Source organism: Coregonus clupeaformis, chromosome 2 (genome assembly GCF_020615455.1).
Source record: "Coregonus clupeaformis isolate EN_2021a chromosome 2, ASM2061545v1, whole genome shotgun sequence".
In the NCBI taxonomy this organism is placed as follows: Eukaryota; Metazoa; Chordata; class Actinopteri; order Salmoniformes; family Salmonidae; genus Coregonus; species Coregonus clupeaformis.
In genome coordinates, this window is record NC_059193.1 from 34,883,029 (window position 1) to 34,896,726 (window position 13,698).

At 42.5% G+C, this 13,698-nt stretch overlaps 1 protein-coding gene across 21 annotated transcripts in view; it reads left to right on the forward strand.

The window, feature by feature from the left end:
• LOC121535357 (prominin-1-A) overlaps positions 1–13,698 on the forward strand; it is a 135,236-nt gene that overhangs the window by 110,273 nt on the left and 11,265 nt on the right. For 17 of the 21 annotated variants that reach the window (XM_041842414.2, XM_041842405.2, XM_045205339.1 and 14 more), the window contains 11 exons: positions 67–190; positions 306–409; positions 1,585–1,669; positions 2,943–3,089; positions 6,009–6,080; positions 7,115–7,207; positions 8,426–8,443; positions 11,020–11,073; positions 11,236–11,316; positions 11,404–11,472; positions 11,807–11,896. In XM_041842414.2, the coding sequence (XP_041698348.1) occupies positions 67–190; positions 306–409; positions 1,585–1,669; positions 2,943–3,089; positions 6,009–6,080; positions 7,115–7,207; positions 8,426–8,443; positions 11,020–11,073; positions 11,236–11,316; positions 11,404–11,472; positions 11,807–11,896 (937 nt within the window). The remainder of the gene's footprint in view (positions 1–66; positions 191–305; positions 410–1,584; positions 1,670–2,942; positions 3,090–6,008; positions 6,081–7,114; positions 7,208–8,425; positions 8,444–11,019; positions 11,074–11,235; positions 11,317–11,403; positions 11,473–11,806; positions 11,897–13,698) is intronic. The other 4 variants (XM_041842480.2, XM_041842382.2, XM_041842431.2 and 1 more) reach the window with 1 other exon arrangement.

The following is a 13,698-nucleotide window of genomic DNA, read 5'->3' on the forward strand; positions in this document are numbered from 1 at the left end:
CTGTCTGTCTGTATGTCTGTCTGTCTGTCTGTCTGTGTCTATCTATCTATGCGTGTCTCTCCACAGCGGTGTGGGCTTCAGCTTCCTCTTCTCCTGGATACTGATGGGAGTGGTGACCGCCACCTTTCTGGTCGGGGGCAACGTGGAGAAGCTGGTCTGCGAGCCCTTCCACACCAAGCAGCTCTTCAAGGCAAGTTATGATGTCATAACTTTTAATGTGAGACTGTCTAGGTATTGTGTGTGGTCTTGCTGTATAATAATGGTCTACAACTGAATGATGGTCTTACTAGTCATTTGTGTCCCAGGTTTTGGACACTCCTCACCTGGTGAACCCTGAGTGGAGGAACTTCATCCCTGGGTACATGTACAACGACTCAGACCTGGATCTCACAGTGGAAAGTCTCTACAGGTAATACTTTACAGGATGGATGTATGTACCACTTACTGCTGGGGATTCATTTGTTTGTTTTAGTGATGGTTTATGTTTTACATAGACCTGCTGGATAACTATATTGATTACTTATGAATAGAACTAGATGAACACTAGCTATTTCTGTTTTGTGGTATTGTTTGATTGAAATAAATGTCACAGAATATTACCTGTGTCAATATTCTGTCTCCTCACATTCTCTCTGACATTGCTTAATACATTATTTAAAAGATTGAAACTAGGGAGAGGGATTTAATGCTTGAGATTTATTTTCTGCCTAGATTAAATCAACTTTCATCATCTCTCGATTAGAACAGGCAGCAAATCTGTGTTGTAAGACCATCACGTTTTATTCCCTATTATAAACCGGGTCATTTGAGCCCTAGTTGCTGACTGAAAGCCATGGCAAATGAGACAATATACCACGGGTATGACGCAAAACTACTTGTTTACTGTTCTAATTACATTGGTAACCTGTTTATAATAGCAATAAGGCACCTCAGTGTTTGTGGTATATGGCCAATATACCCCGGCTAAGGGCTGTATCCAGGCACTCCGCGTTGCATCGTGCATAAGAACAGCCCTTAGCCGTGGTATATTGGCCATATACCACACCCCTTCGGGCCTTATTGCTTAAAGATAGTATAGTTGCCTCAGCTACTCCTGCCTAGTCAACAAGTGACACATGAGATAGTGTGCACTGACATGACCATAGGAATTCCTTTACCTTACTTTACTCTTGCATGTGACACTTGAATATGTTCATGGCAGTTGTCTAACTACAAATGGGAAGCGTCGGTCATGCTGACTTGATTTGTTGCTTTGGAAAAGCTCTCTATGAGTGACTTGTGAGTACACTGCTTATAAAATGACTGGAAGGCAGTAATACAGAGTTAAGTATGACTGTAAGTCGCTTTGGATAAAAGCGTCTGCTAAATGGCATATTATTATTATTATTATTATTATTATTATTATTATTATAAGGAGAGTGTATGAGGTTCCAACTTTATTCACTGGATGGTGGCAGAGACAGCAAGCTAACCAAAACATTTACGAATGGACATGAGATCATGTTGAACTCTCTCTCTCTCTGTCCCTCTCTCTCTCTTTTCTCTCTCTCTCTTTTCTCCCTCTCTCTTGTTCTCCTCTCTCAGTAATTGCAAAGAGAATAGAGGTATTTACTCTGCCATGCGCCTGGACAAAGTCTTCAATGTCACAACCTTCCTAAACTCTAGCCTGGTCAGTATTCAGTGTGCACTCACTGTACTGCATTCTGCATACCTGTGCATGAAAGTCACACACTATAGTCGAACACACATATAGTCCGACCTGGGTTAAATACCAAATACTTTCTAATACTTGAGGTGCGCTTGGTTTAGCTTGCCGGGTACAATGTAACCAATGAAATAGTCAAAATGAAAAGCGCAAACTCCGCCCACCCTGCACACTGAGGCCTGAAGAGTTGTGTCAGCTCACTGAGTGAATTCAATGCCTAGGATTTAACTCATCAGGCGTACACAGTCTTGTGGTGTGCAGATTACATACAGGCTAACACTCTCTATTTGCTAATGTTGATTAATTAACATGAGCTAAATGAGTTATCCTTGCCAAAACATAGAGCAGGCTAGTGAGCTGTAGCATTAGCATTCCTTCACCATTACCTCAGCTTGTATCATTGGACTTCCTTGACTTAATTCCAGTCCTGTCTAGTGTCAACCAAGCGGACCATTCTGTATGAGTCAGCCAGCTGGCAAGATTATCTTGCTTCTGTTATTGTAAGGAATAGCAAATTGCATGGATAGAGCTGGCTAGTGTAGCCTAAGTTATAGTACAGTATAGTTCTCCCTATGTTCATTTTGGTGTCTTTTTTAATACTGATTTCACTTGCTCATTTTTACATAGAGCACATTCAAATATACTCATGTATTTTTTGGTCCCATTATACCAGTTTAAAAAACAAAATGAAAAGAAAACCGTCCTAATCTGTACTTTGTATCAATGAATGGGGTTGCCTAGGAAGACCCTCTGCGAATTAAGAATTTGAATGGGGCTCAATGTAAAGTTGATGTTGCCAGAGTAACCGAGTCCTTTACCCAGGATCTATGGTATCCCCCAACACACAAATCAAAAACAAAGGGGTTTGCGTAACACTGGCTGGTCTAACGTGTAAACAAGTTTGTTTTTATCACCATTTTGTTCTAGGCTTGTCTCTAAAATAGAATTCTATTTCTATTTATATGGTCTTGACCTTCGCGGTACCAGACCTCAACACCATCTTAGAACCGCTGGAGTCGAGGCTACTAAAATAGTGATGGAAAACAAACCATTTACACACATGCACGAGTTGTAGCATGTCAAGTTTTGGTATTGCAACATCCATATGCAATGAAAATTGGCGTAAAAAAAACAGACTAGCACCTGCTTCATAACACATTTGTAACCAATACATACTGCATTCATAGCTATTGTTTATCCTGCTTGTAAACTGACTGTTCTCCCTCTCTGTTTCCAGGACACCAAGGAGGTGGGGAAGATGTTTAACAATGTGAAGATTGACCTGAGAGCTATCATCCTGCTGGAGTCTGAGGGGAAGCAGAACCTCATTGGCTTCTCTGAGACGGGCGTCGCCGAGATCAACTACGTAGCCTATCTAGAGGAGGTATTATACTGGCATTGAGGGGGCATCTCAATCTAAAAAGAGTTTCTCCCCTGGTCTCCTATCGTTCATTTCTATAGTTTAATGTGGTGTCCTCCACTTGTCTTCTCTCCTTTTATCTCAAAAGTCTAGTGTCCTCCTCTCTTTCGTCTTAATAGTGAGTGGTGTTGTGGTGTTGGAGGGCCAGGGAGGGGGCACTCTTCCCTCTGGTCTAAGGAGATCCCAATGCCCCAGGGCAGTGAAGGGGACATTGCCCTGCGTAAGGTGCCATCTTTCGGGTGGGACTTTAAACGTGTGTCCTGACTCTCTGTGGTCACTAAAGATCCCATGGCACTTATCGTGTTCTGGCTAAATTCCCAATCTGGCCCTCATACCATTATGGCCACCTAATCATCCCTAGCTTCTAATTGGCTCACCCCTCTCCTCCCCACTGTTACTCTTCCCCATGTCGTTGCTGTAGAATATCATATGTTCTCAGTCAACTTACCTGGTAAATAAGGGTAATATATAAATAATAGTCTACTTTGGCTTCCTCTCCTCATCTCTTCTCCTCCTTGTCTCCTCTCCTTCATCTCAAGCCACTGTAGACTTTTCAGATATACCTTCAAGAGACACACTAGCATACTCGTACAACACACAACTCAACCTAAAGATAGTTATCATTTCAGATGCGAACCTGCTTGAAAGCATCCTACATTAGTGACTTATCTTGGCAAGAAAGCTTAAGTTCCTGAATGTAAGAAAAATGTATTAAATATTAACCAGGGTAGGTATTACAGAAACATCCTAACTTAACTGTCAAATCATATGATGGGATACCAGAATGGATTTAGGAGTTGCTTCTGTAATGGAAACTTACTTTTGAAATATGAAGGGAATGACAGGATTTTGTTCTGTAATACGCCCCTGACTTTGACAAATGCAAATAGTATGATGAAATGCGAGGACACCAGCAAGAGGGTTGAAAAGTCTGATGTACTCATTTACAATCTGCCTCTGTGGTTATACTGTATAACTGCTCCATTCACTGTCATGTAGCATACTACAGACAGCCCTTCTTGGCTGTACAGTACCAAGACACTATATTTGCACATACAGATGTAGGATATTTTACCAGGGAGGGGGCAGCAGCTGGGGTCTTCCTGGGGTCTTGCTTGGGCATACAGCTATACATCTATTAATAGAGTTGGCTACACTTCCAGAATTACAAGCTAGGTAATCATTTTTTTAAAAAAAATGCGTTGGGGCAACGATTTAACAGCGGTCATGCTCTACTGCTAAGTTAATATAGTGGAAACACTACTCTTGCCAAAATCACAGGGTGCCATAAGCTATAGACTTGGCAGTTTTCCACTACAGTCTTCAGACTCTATTTATACTGAACAAAAATATAAACGCAACATGTAACAATTTCAATGATTTTACTGAGTTACAGTTCATGTAAGGAAATCAGTTAATTGAAATACATTAATTAGGCCTTAATCTATGGATTTCACATGACTGGGAATACAGATATGCATCTGTTGGTCACATATACATGTACCTTAAAAAAAAGGTAGGGCCGTGGATCAGAAGACCAGTCAGTATCTGGTGTGACCACCATTTGCCTCATGCAGTGCGACACATCTCCTTTGCATAGAGTTGATCAGGCTGTTGATTGTGGCCTGTGGAATGTTGTCCCACTCCTCTTCAATGGCTGTTGCGAAGTTGCTGGATATTGGCAGGAACTGGAACACGCTGTCGTACACATCGATCCAGAGCATCCCAAACAAGCTCAATGGGTGACATGACTGGTGAGTATGCAGGCCATGGAAGAACTGGGAGATTTTCAGCTTCCAGGAATTGTGTACAGATCCTTGCGACAAGGGGCGATGCATTATCATGCTGAATCATAAGGTGATGGCGGCGGATGAATGGCACGACAATGGGCCTCAGGATCTCGTCACGGTATCTCTGTGCATTCAAATTGCCATCGCTAAAATGCAATTGTGTTCTTTGTCCGTAGCTTCTGCCTGCCCATACCATAACCCCACCGCCACCATGGGGCACTCTGTTTACAACGTTGACATCAGCAAACCACTTGCCCACACAACGCCATACACGTGGTCTGCGGTTGTGAAGCCGGTTGGACATACTGCCAAATTCTCTAAAACGACGTTGGAGGCGGCTTATGGTAGAGGAATGAACTTAAAATGATCTGGCAACAGCTCTGGTGGACATTCCTGCAGTCAGCACGCCAATTGCACGCTCCCTCAAAACTTGAGACATCTGTGGCATTGTGTTGTTTAACAAAACTGCACATTTTAGAGTGGCCTTTTATTGTTCCCAGCACAAGGTGCACCTGTGTAATTATCATGCGGTTTAATAAGCTTTTTGATATGCCACACCTGTCAGGTGGATGGATTGTCTTGGCAAAGGACAAAATGCTCACTAACAGGGATGTAAACAAATTTCTGCTCAAAACTTGCGAGAAATAAGCTTTTTGTGCGTATGGAACATTTCTGGGTTCTTTTATTTCAGATCATGAAACATGGGACCAACACTTTACATGTTGCGATTATATTTTTGTTCAGTATATGTCTTCTCTATCAGAATCTGTTGAATAATCTGTTGAATTCGGGAGAACATTAAGTTACTAAGGAACACTGTCGTCTTATGGCCTCTTACTGCAGCATGTGTAACTTTTTACTTAAAACCGACAGCTATAATGCTTTATGACTTGTTATAAGCGTGTATGAGCCTTTATAGTGTGTTATTATATGGCTTGTAACATGTTATGTATCTCTATGTTGCACATTTGCACAACTGACTATATGGCCGTTATGCAATTACAAGATGAGAAGACATTATATTATGAGAAGTGTTATTATGCATAATAACTGCATCATAATATATTATAATCCTATTTCTGTTCATTTGCAGGTTAACAAAGGGGTGACTCAGGTGGACTTACTGTCGTACGCCAATGAGCTCGAGGCACAGACAGACCTTATGGTGAGAAGAACATACGACCAACCGCCCAAAACCAACACGGCTCCAACCATCCACACAATGTTTTCTCAGTGTACCAGTTGCAAGGCACTTAATTTGATTTACACCAAGATCCAAGACAGGGATCGAATGGAATGGGAGTTCAGATATAAAACTGTGAAAGCTCCATGTGTCTTTATCAACTGCATAGCCTCGCGGAGGTTTGCTGTCGACAAACACACACACACACACTGAAGCAGTCTGTGGAAGCGCTTTTTAATGTTCTGCCTTGCCTTTGGGGGGTTGGAGGCTCACACAAGCTCCCCATTCATGGCCCAAAATGTTGCTGTGTCCAACTCTGGGTCCGCCTACGCCTGCCATGTGCTCGGGGGCAATGGAGCTAGTTTAAAGTGGTCTTCTGTGGGGTGATATGTGCCCCTGCCTGTGCCCCTTAGTATTCATTTGGTGCCCATCTGTCCTGGTACCCCATGTCCTGTTGGCATAGAAAACACACACACGCTGTACACTGAGAATGGTTCATCCATAGAGATCCTATAAATTACTTGATTCTATATGTAATTCTATGGGTTCACTATGTAGTTTTTATGCTGCATTACATTAATTGATTAAGGCAGTCTCTTATACTAAGTGGGTCTGTGTAGGTCTGTGTACTGTAGAGTTTTGCACAGATTGCATATTGCTCCTAATATTTATAAATCTATACATACATGAATGTATGTATGTAGGACTAGTTAACAACAGATTATTTGAACGATAACATCTGTGTGTGCGTGCGTGCGTATGTGTTTGTTTATCTGAACCTGTTTATATATGTGTGTGTGGTTAGAGCATTGGGACAGTATCTGAAAGGTTACTGGTTCGAATCCTGGAGCCAACAAGGTGAAAAATCTGTTGCTGTGCCCTTGAGCATGGTACTTATCTCCAATTGCTCCAGGGGTGCTGGACAATGGTGACCGAACCAGATACTATTACTATTACCTCTTTGAATGTGTTTATGTGTGTCTACTCTGAACCTCTGTCTCTGTGTGTGTCCACAGCCCAAGGGGCCCCTCCAGACCTCTCTAAAGGGCCACGCCAACAGTCTCCGGCAGATCCACAGTCAGCAGGTCATCCCTATGGAGCAGGCCATGGTAATCAACTATCTATCTTAAATCATTGTTTTTTAGATTAACATCCATGTCTGGGCCCATCAGTGCTCGGCTTCACTAGACTGGCAGAAATGGCCATTGCCCGTAATCATGCTCTACCCTCTTTGAAAAAAAGGTGCTATATTTACATTTACGTCATTTAGCAGACGCTCTTATCCAGAGCGACTTACAGGAGCAATTAGGGTTAAGTGCCTTGCTCAAGGGCACATCGACATAATTTTTTCACCTAGTCGGCTCGGGGATTAGAACCAGCGACCTTTCGGTTACTGGCACAACGCTCTTACCCACTAAGCTACCTGCCGCCCCATATCTATATCTAGAACCTAATAGGTTTCTTCGGCTATCCTCATAGGAGAACCCTTTGAAGAACCCACACGCGCACACACATACAGTACACTTAGAAAAAAGGGTTCTAAAATGGTTATTTGACTGTCCCCATAGAATAACTCTTTTTGGTTCCAGGTAGAACCCTTTGTGGAAAGGATTCTACATGGAACCCAAAAGAGTTATTCTATGGGGACAGCCAAATAACCATTTTAGAACCCTTTTTTCTAAGTGTACTGTATGTGCACACGCGTGTACATACATGCTTGTGTGTGTGTGTGCGCGTGTGTGTGTGTGTATGTTCTCAGAATGCTACATGCAGAAGGAATTTGACATCCTCATTGCCAGACGTCGATACAACCTCAGTAGAGCTTTCATCTCTCCAACGTCTGTATTGACTGTATCACTGAAATTCTATAGAATATAGAGCTAGAGAGACACATAGGTATTATTGACCTAGAAGAATCAGACCCGGGTCAAACACATAGGTCAGATACTTTCAAGTAGTTGAAAATGTGTGCGGTGCGCTTGATTTATTTGTACACTTTTGGGAGTACAGTAGTTGAATGTTACATTCACATGGGCAAATCAATAATATATTTTGCTACACCTCACACCCGTATTTGACTTTTTAAAAGGCCTCAACATATGTTAAAAGGACCCAACAACATATACTTACATGACATCACAGTAGCCCACATATAATGTGTTTTTCCCAGAATACGATAATATCCCCATTAATAGTCAGAGTACTTCTAAGTAATTCCACAAACTGCAATCTTGTTACCAAGAAATGCTGAGTTTTAGAGGTCTGTCTTATCTTTTATTTTTCTATTTACCCTTTAACTCTTTCTACTTCAATTAATGGCTGCCAAGAAATATGTTAGAGCGAGGGTAAGCATGAGTCTCCACAATGGACCTGTGTTCGTCTTGTAATGTTGAGGGTGATGCTCCCTTCTCCCATCCTTTCAAGCCCATATTGACGTTTTATTTTTAAATGATATGCCTTGCTCATATCGATATCAGTACATATCGATATCATATCAAATTATTGATATCATATTGAATTATTGATACTGGTGCCCACCACTAGTTATAAGTGAGTTGTACATGTTCCTTGTACCTCAAATCCAAGGGGCTTTCCCTGGCATGCCCTGACCACTACCATGAACTTTCATTCTCTTTCAGGTCAGGGTAGTTAGTAAATCATGCTGATTCAGACCTGTATGACATGATTGATTTTGCATGAGCAAGATTGGGTCCGTTACATGCCTTGTAAAAGATACAGTGGCTTGCAAAAGTATTCACCCCCCTTGGCATTTTTCCTATTTTGTTGCCTTACAACCTGGAATTAAAATAGATTTTTTGGGGGGTTTGTATTATTTGATTTACACAACATGCCTACCACTTTGAAGATGCAAAATATTTTTTTTTGTGAAACAAACAAGAAATAAGACAAAAAAAAACAGAAAACTTGAGCGTGCATAACTATTCACCCCCCCAAAGTCAATACTTTGTAGAGCCACCTTTTGCAGCAATTACAGCTGCAAGTCTCTTGGGGAATGTCTCTATAAACGTGGCACATCTAGCCACTGGGATTTTTGCCCATTCTTCAAGACAAAACTGCTCCAGCTCCTTCAAGTTGGATGGGTTCCGCTGGTGTACAGCAATCTTTAAGTCATACCACAGATTATTAATTGGATTGAGGTCTGGGCTTTAACTAGGCCATTCCAAGACATTTAAATGTTTCCCCTTAAACCACTAGAGTGTTGCTTTAGCAGTATGCTTAGGGTCATTATCCTGCTGGAAGGTGAACCTCCGTCCCACTCTCAAATCTCTGGAAGACTGAAACAGGTTTCCCTCAAGAATTTCCCTGTATTTCGCGCCATTCATCATTCCTTCAATTCTGACCAGTTTCCCAGTCCCTATCGATGAAAAACATCCCCACAGCATGATGCTGCCACCACCATGCTTCACTGTGGGGATGGTGTTCTCGGGGTGATGAGAGGTGTTGGGTTTGCGCTAGACATAGCGTTTTCCTTGATGGCCAAAAAGCTCAATTTTAGTCTAATCTGACCAGAGTACCTTCTTCCATATGTTTGGGGAGTCTCCCACATGCCTTTTGGCGAACACCAAACGTGTTTGCTTATTTTTTTCTTTAATCAATGGCTTTTTTCTGGCCACTCTTCCGTAAAGCCCAGCTCTGTGGAGTGTATGGCTTAAAGTGGTCCTATGGACAGATACTCCAATCTCCGCTGTGGAGCTTTGCAGCTCCTTCAGGGTTATCTTTGGTCTCTTTGTTGCCTCTCTAATTAATGCCCTCCTTGCCTGGTCCGTGAGTGTTGGTGGGCGGCCCTCTCTTGGCAGGTTTGTTGTGGTGCCATATTTAAATTTTTTAATAATGGATTTAATGGTGCTGCTCCGTAGGATGTTCAAAGTTTCAGATATTTTTTTATAACCCAACCCTGAGCTGTACTTCTCCACAACTTTGTCCCTGACCTATTTGGGGAGCTCCTTGGTCTTCATGGTGCCGCTTGCTTGGTGGTGCCCCTTGTTTAGTGGTGTTGCAGACTCTGGGGCCTTTCAAAACAGGTGTATATATACTGAGATCATGTGACAGATCATGTGACACTTAGATTGCTCACAGGTGGACTTTATTTAACTAATTATGTGACTTCTGAAGGTAATTGGTTGCACCAGATCTTATTTAGGGGCTTCATAGCAAAGGGGGTGAATACATATGCACGCACCACTTTTCCGTTATTTATTTTTTAGAATTTTTTGAAACAAGTAATTTTTTTCATTTCACTTCACCAATTTTGACTATTTTGTGTATGTCCATTACATGAAATCCAAATAAAAATCCATTTAAATTACAGGTTGTAATGCAACAAAATAGGAAAAATGGCAAGGGGGATGAATAATTTTGCAAGACACTGTAAATCAGTCTTTAGGATCTGTAGATTAGTCTGTGTGTAATTGTTAATCCTGTAATTATTCTTCAATAATCTGGTGCATGTGCTGACTAATTACCATTTACATACTGTATACTGGGACCAGCATGGAGTTTGTCACTTTTTACGTGTTCCACGTACAGTATCAGGCATCACGAATGGTCTTCACGTGTTCAAATCGAATAGATTTTTTAAAATTACGAATTCATGTGAAAGCGCTTTAATTGTGGTTTTGACATATTTTGCAGCACATTTCTCACGACCAAAATCCACATGAAATGGCTTTGTTGTTGTGTTGTTGGAGTATCCTCCCAGTGGGAACCATGCTGCTCTTCTTTCCCCCCCCATGTGTGTGGTAACAGCAGAACCGTATTGTCAAGCATCATGGTGATGCTTGTGCCTGTCTCGTCTCCCCTGTGTTTCAGTGGCGTGTGTTTTAGGCCTTATTAATGTCTCTAAACCCTGACCTTTAAACGTCTGGGGTGTTGACATGTGTTGTGCATTTACCCTTTAAAGAGTATGCTGAACCAGAGCATCAGACTACTCGAGAGGACGGCCTCAGACCTGCCGGTAAGTAGGCCTCCTACAAACCATGTACCCCAACAGTTCACACTGACTCAATCAACATCAAGCATTCGTAATACATCCATAAACACTGAATAAAGACTCCGTAACAGCTCCATAGACTGTTTTGAAAGCTTCTTGAGCATTATTCTGCTCTGTTCTGTCCAGAACAAAGTCACTGATGTGCTGGCGACCATCGAAGCAGCCCAGTATCTAATCTCCCAGAATGCAACACAAGTCGTCAACCAGGTGATTACTATGGCGTCCCAGTAATTGTTTACATTTCAATGCTATGATAAAACTCAGTAGCTAACATATTATTCCTCTCTCCATTAGGAAACGGAAAAGTACAAGCAAACCATTGTTGGTTACTTCAGGCAATACATAGAGTGGGTCAGGACTTCTGTAAGTATTTGTGTCCCAACAGTTTGTTAATGCCTTGGTTTTCCCCCCCTGTAGCATAAGAAGGAAATGAGATGTAGCATAAATATTGTGTATTTTGCTCGTAAATTACAGTTTTACTATTTGAACAGAATGCTTTTCACAACTTAATTGAATTCTGCCAAAAGTTACAGCGCTGCTGACTTGTTTGCAATCAACTTAGTCATCAATTGTGAATCGTCCAAGTGTAAAGCTATAACGTCCCATTATTTTCCAGAAATTCCAACCGACAACTTTCATAATTGTTTGCCAATGGTATAACTGTAACATATGCTCTTTGTTTGCATGGTTTACCCAGCTGACCATGGAGGTAGCGGCCTGCAAACCCTTCAGTAACATCGTGGACACAGTGGAGATCATAGCCTGCAGCTTCTTGGTTGACTCATTGGTAACTAAAAACGCAATATACGGGCTCCTTTGAAAACATGCCTGAAACGCCTGTTTGGCCGTTGGAGTGCAGACAGGAAGGCAGGCAGGTAGGGCCTAGCTTGAAAGGGGTGAGGGGGGTTGGAGGTTGGTCTCATGAGAAGGTTCACATGTCATTGTACCAGTACAGTATGTTCACACAGCCATATGCTGCGCTCTGCTAAAATATGTGATGTGTGGGGGCACACACGGTACATTCTACCAGCATGGGTCCACACAGCTCCCTCAGTGTTCTCCTCCAAAACCCCCTAGCCCCCCAGACGCAGAAGACAAGGCGGGTTCTTTCTGAGGGCCCAGGTTTTAGCGGATGCTAATGGCTTGATATAATGAAGGCTCAGGCAAGGTACAGGGTCTATGTGTGTGTAAGGTGAAGGGTCTGCAGTGGAGATGGGTGGGGGTAGGGAGTTTGGGGGTAAGGGGGGTGCCATGACCCTCAACAGAGCTCCATCAGACAAATGAGGCCCTCTCTACCCCCAGATCACCCCATCACCCCCCTCCAATCACACACACAGACACCTCACCCCCAACCTCCCCTGATTTAGAACGTACAAGTCAGGCCCTGGAATCCAGCACATGATCAGTGAGAGGTAGTTAGACCTGGCAGTGGGGCACCCTACAGAGTGCTGCAGAGACGAAGAGACGAGAAGGAAATGAAAGCCAGCCTTACATAATCCCGACATCTGTCCAGTCGGCATGGGGCCTTGTTACCAACACGCTCCCAATGTCAGGAAGCATCTCTATGAAATGGAACAAATAGCCCCCTTGCCACTTAGAGCCCCCATAGGTTCCAGCGCCAGCTAATTGACTTGGACTGTTAACAGGATGTTTCTGGACATACCGTACGGACCAAAGCGCTTGTTAAAGCTCGATGGGTAATTTGACTAGTGTCCCGGAGCAACAGAGCAAAGGTGCAGCAACACAGGAAAGAACCTGTAAGTGCTCCAATACTGCTTCTAGTCTTTCCACTATACAGTAGCTACACACAACGGGGTTTCCACACTGAAAGTTGAAACAATAGAGAAGAGTCAACAGCACAGTGTGTCTGGCAGGGATGGGGGAATGGAGCTACATACCTAACATGGTGACAGAGTAAAGATGTGACACTTTGACTATCAGTGTTATTGGAGGGGAGCCAAATGAATCATGACAGTGTTCATTCTCGTAAGCAGACTATGGTGCTGTTACGGGCTGTTATGTCATGGCAATGATTACTTCATATCAGAGCATGTGAGCAGAGTTGAGCTGTTTGAAATCCCGCTCATCGCTCACCGCTGCGGCGCTCCATGTGCTCTCCTACCGCTCCGCTAAAAACCACTCTGTGCTCACAGGGGGAAAAAATGCCGCTCCAAATTCGCTCCATTCGTTAAAATCACAATTTAACCAACACCCATCTATTTTTGTGACTACCTGGACCTACCAATTGTTTTTTAAGTGTTGAAACCAAACCATATGGATTTGAATGAATAAACCTGAAAAGGTGAATGTAAGAAGCAAACGTCATTTCAAATAAGCTACATGTCATACTAAACACTGTAAATAGGTCAGGAGCCAGACAGTGAGCCTAAGAAGGAACGGAAATGAAGTATTTAGGCTATTTTATTTCAATTATTTCAAGGCTATAGCCTACAAATAAATACATTGTGAATCATTTGCGAGTGCGACACAAGAGGCTGGTAGGGACAAAAACCACTCAGCATTTAAACAACATTTCGTTGTAATAAATCATTATAGTTTATAGATTGTGCATATGCAGTGGCTTGCGAA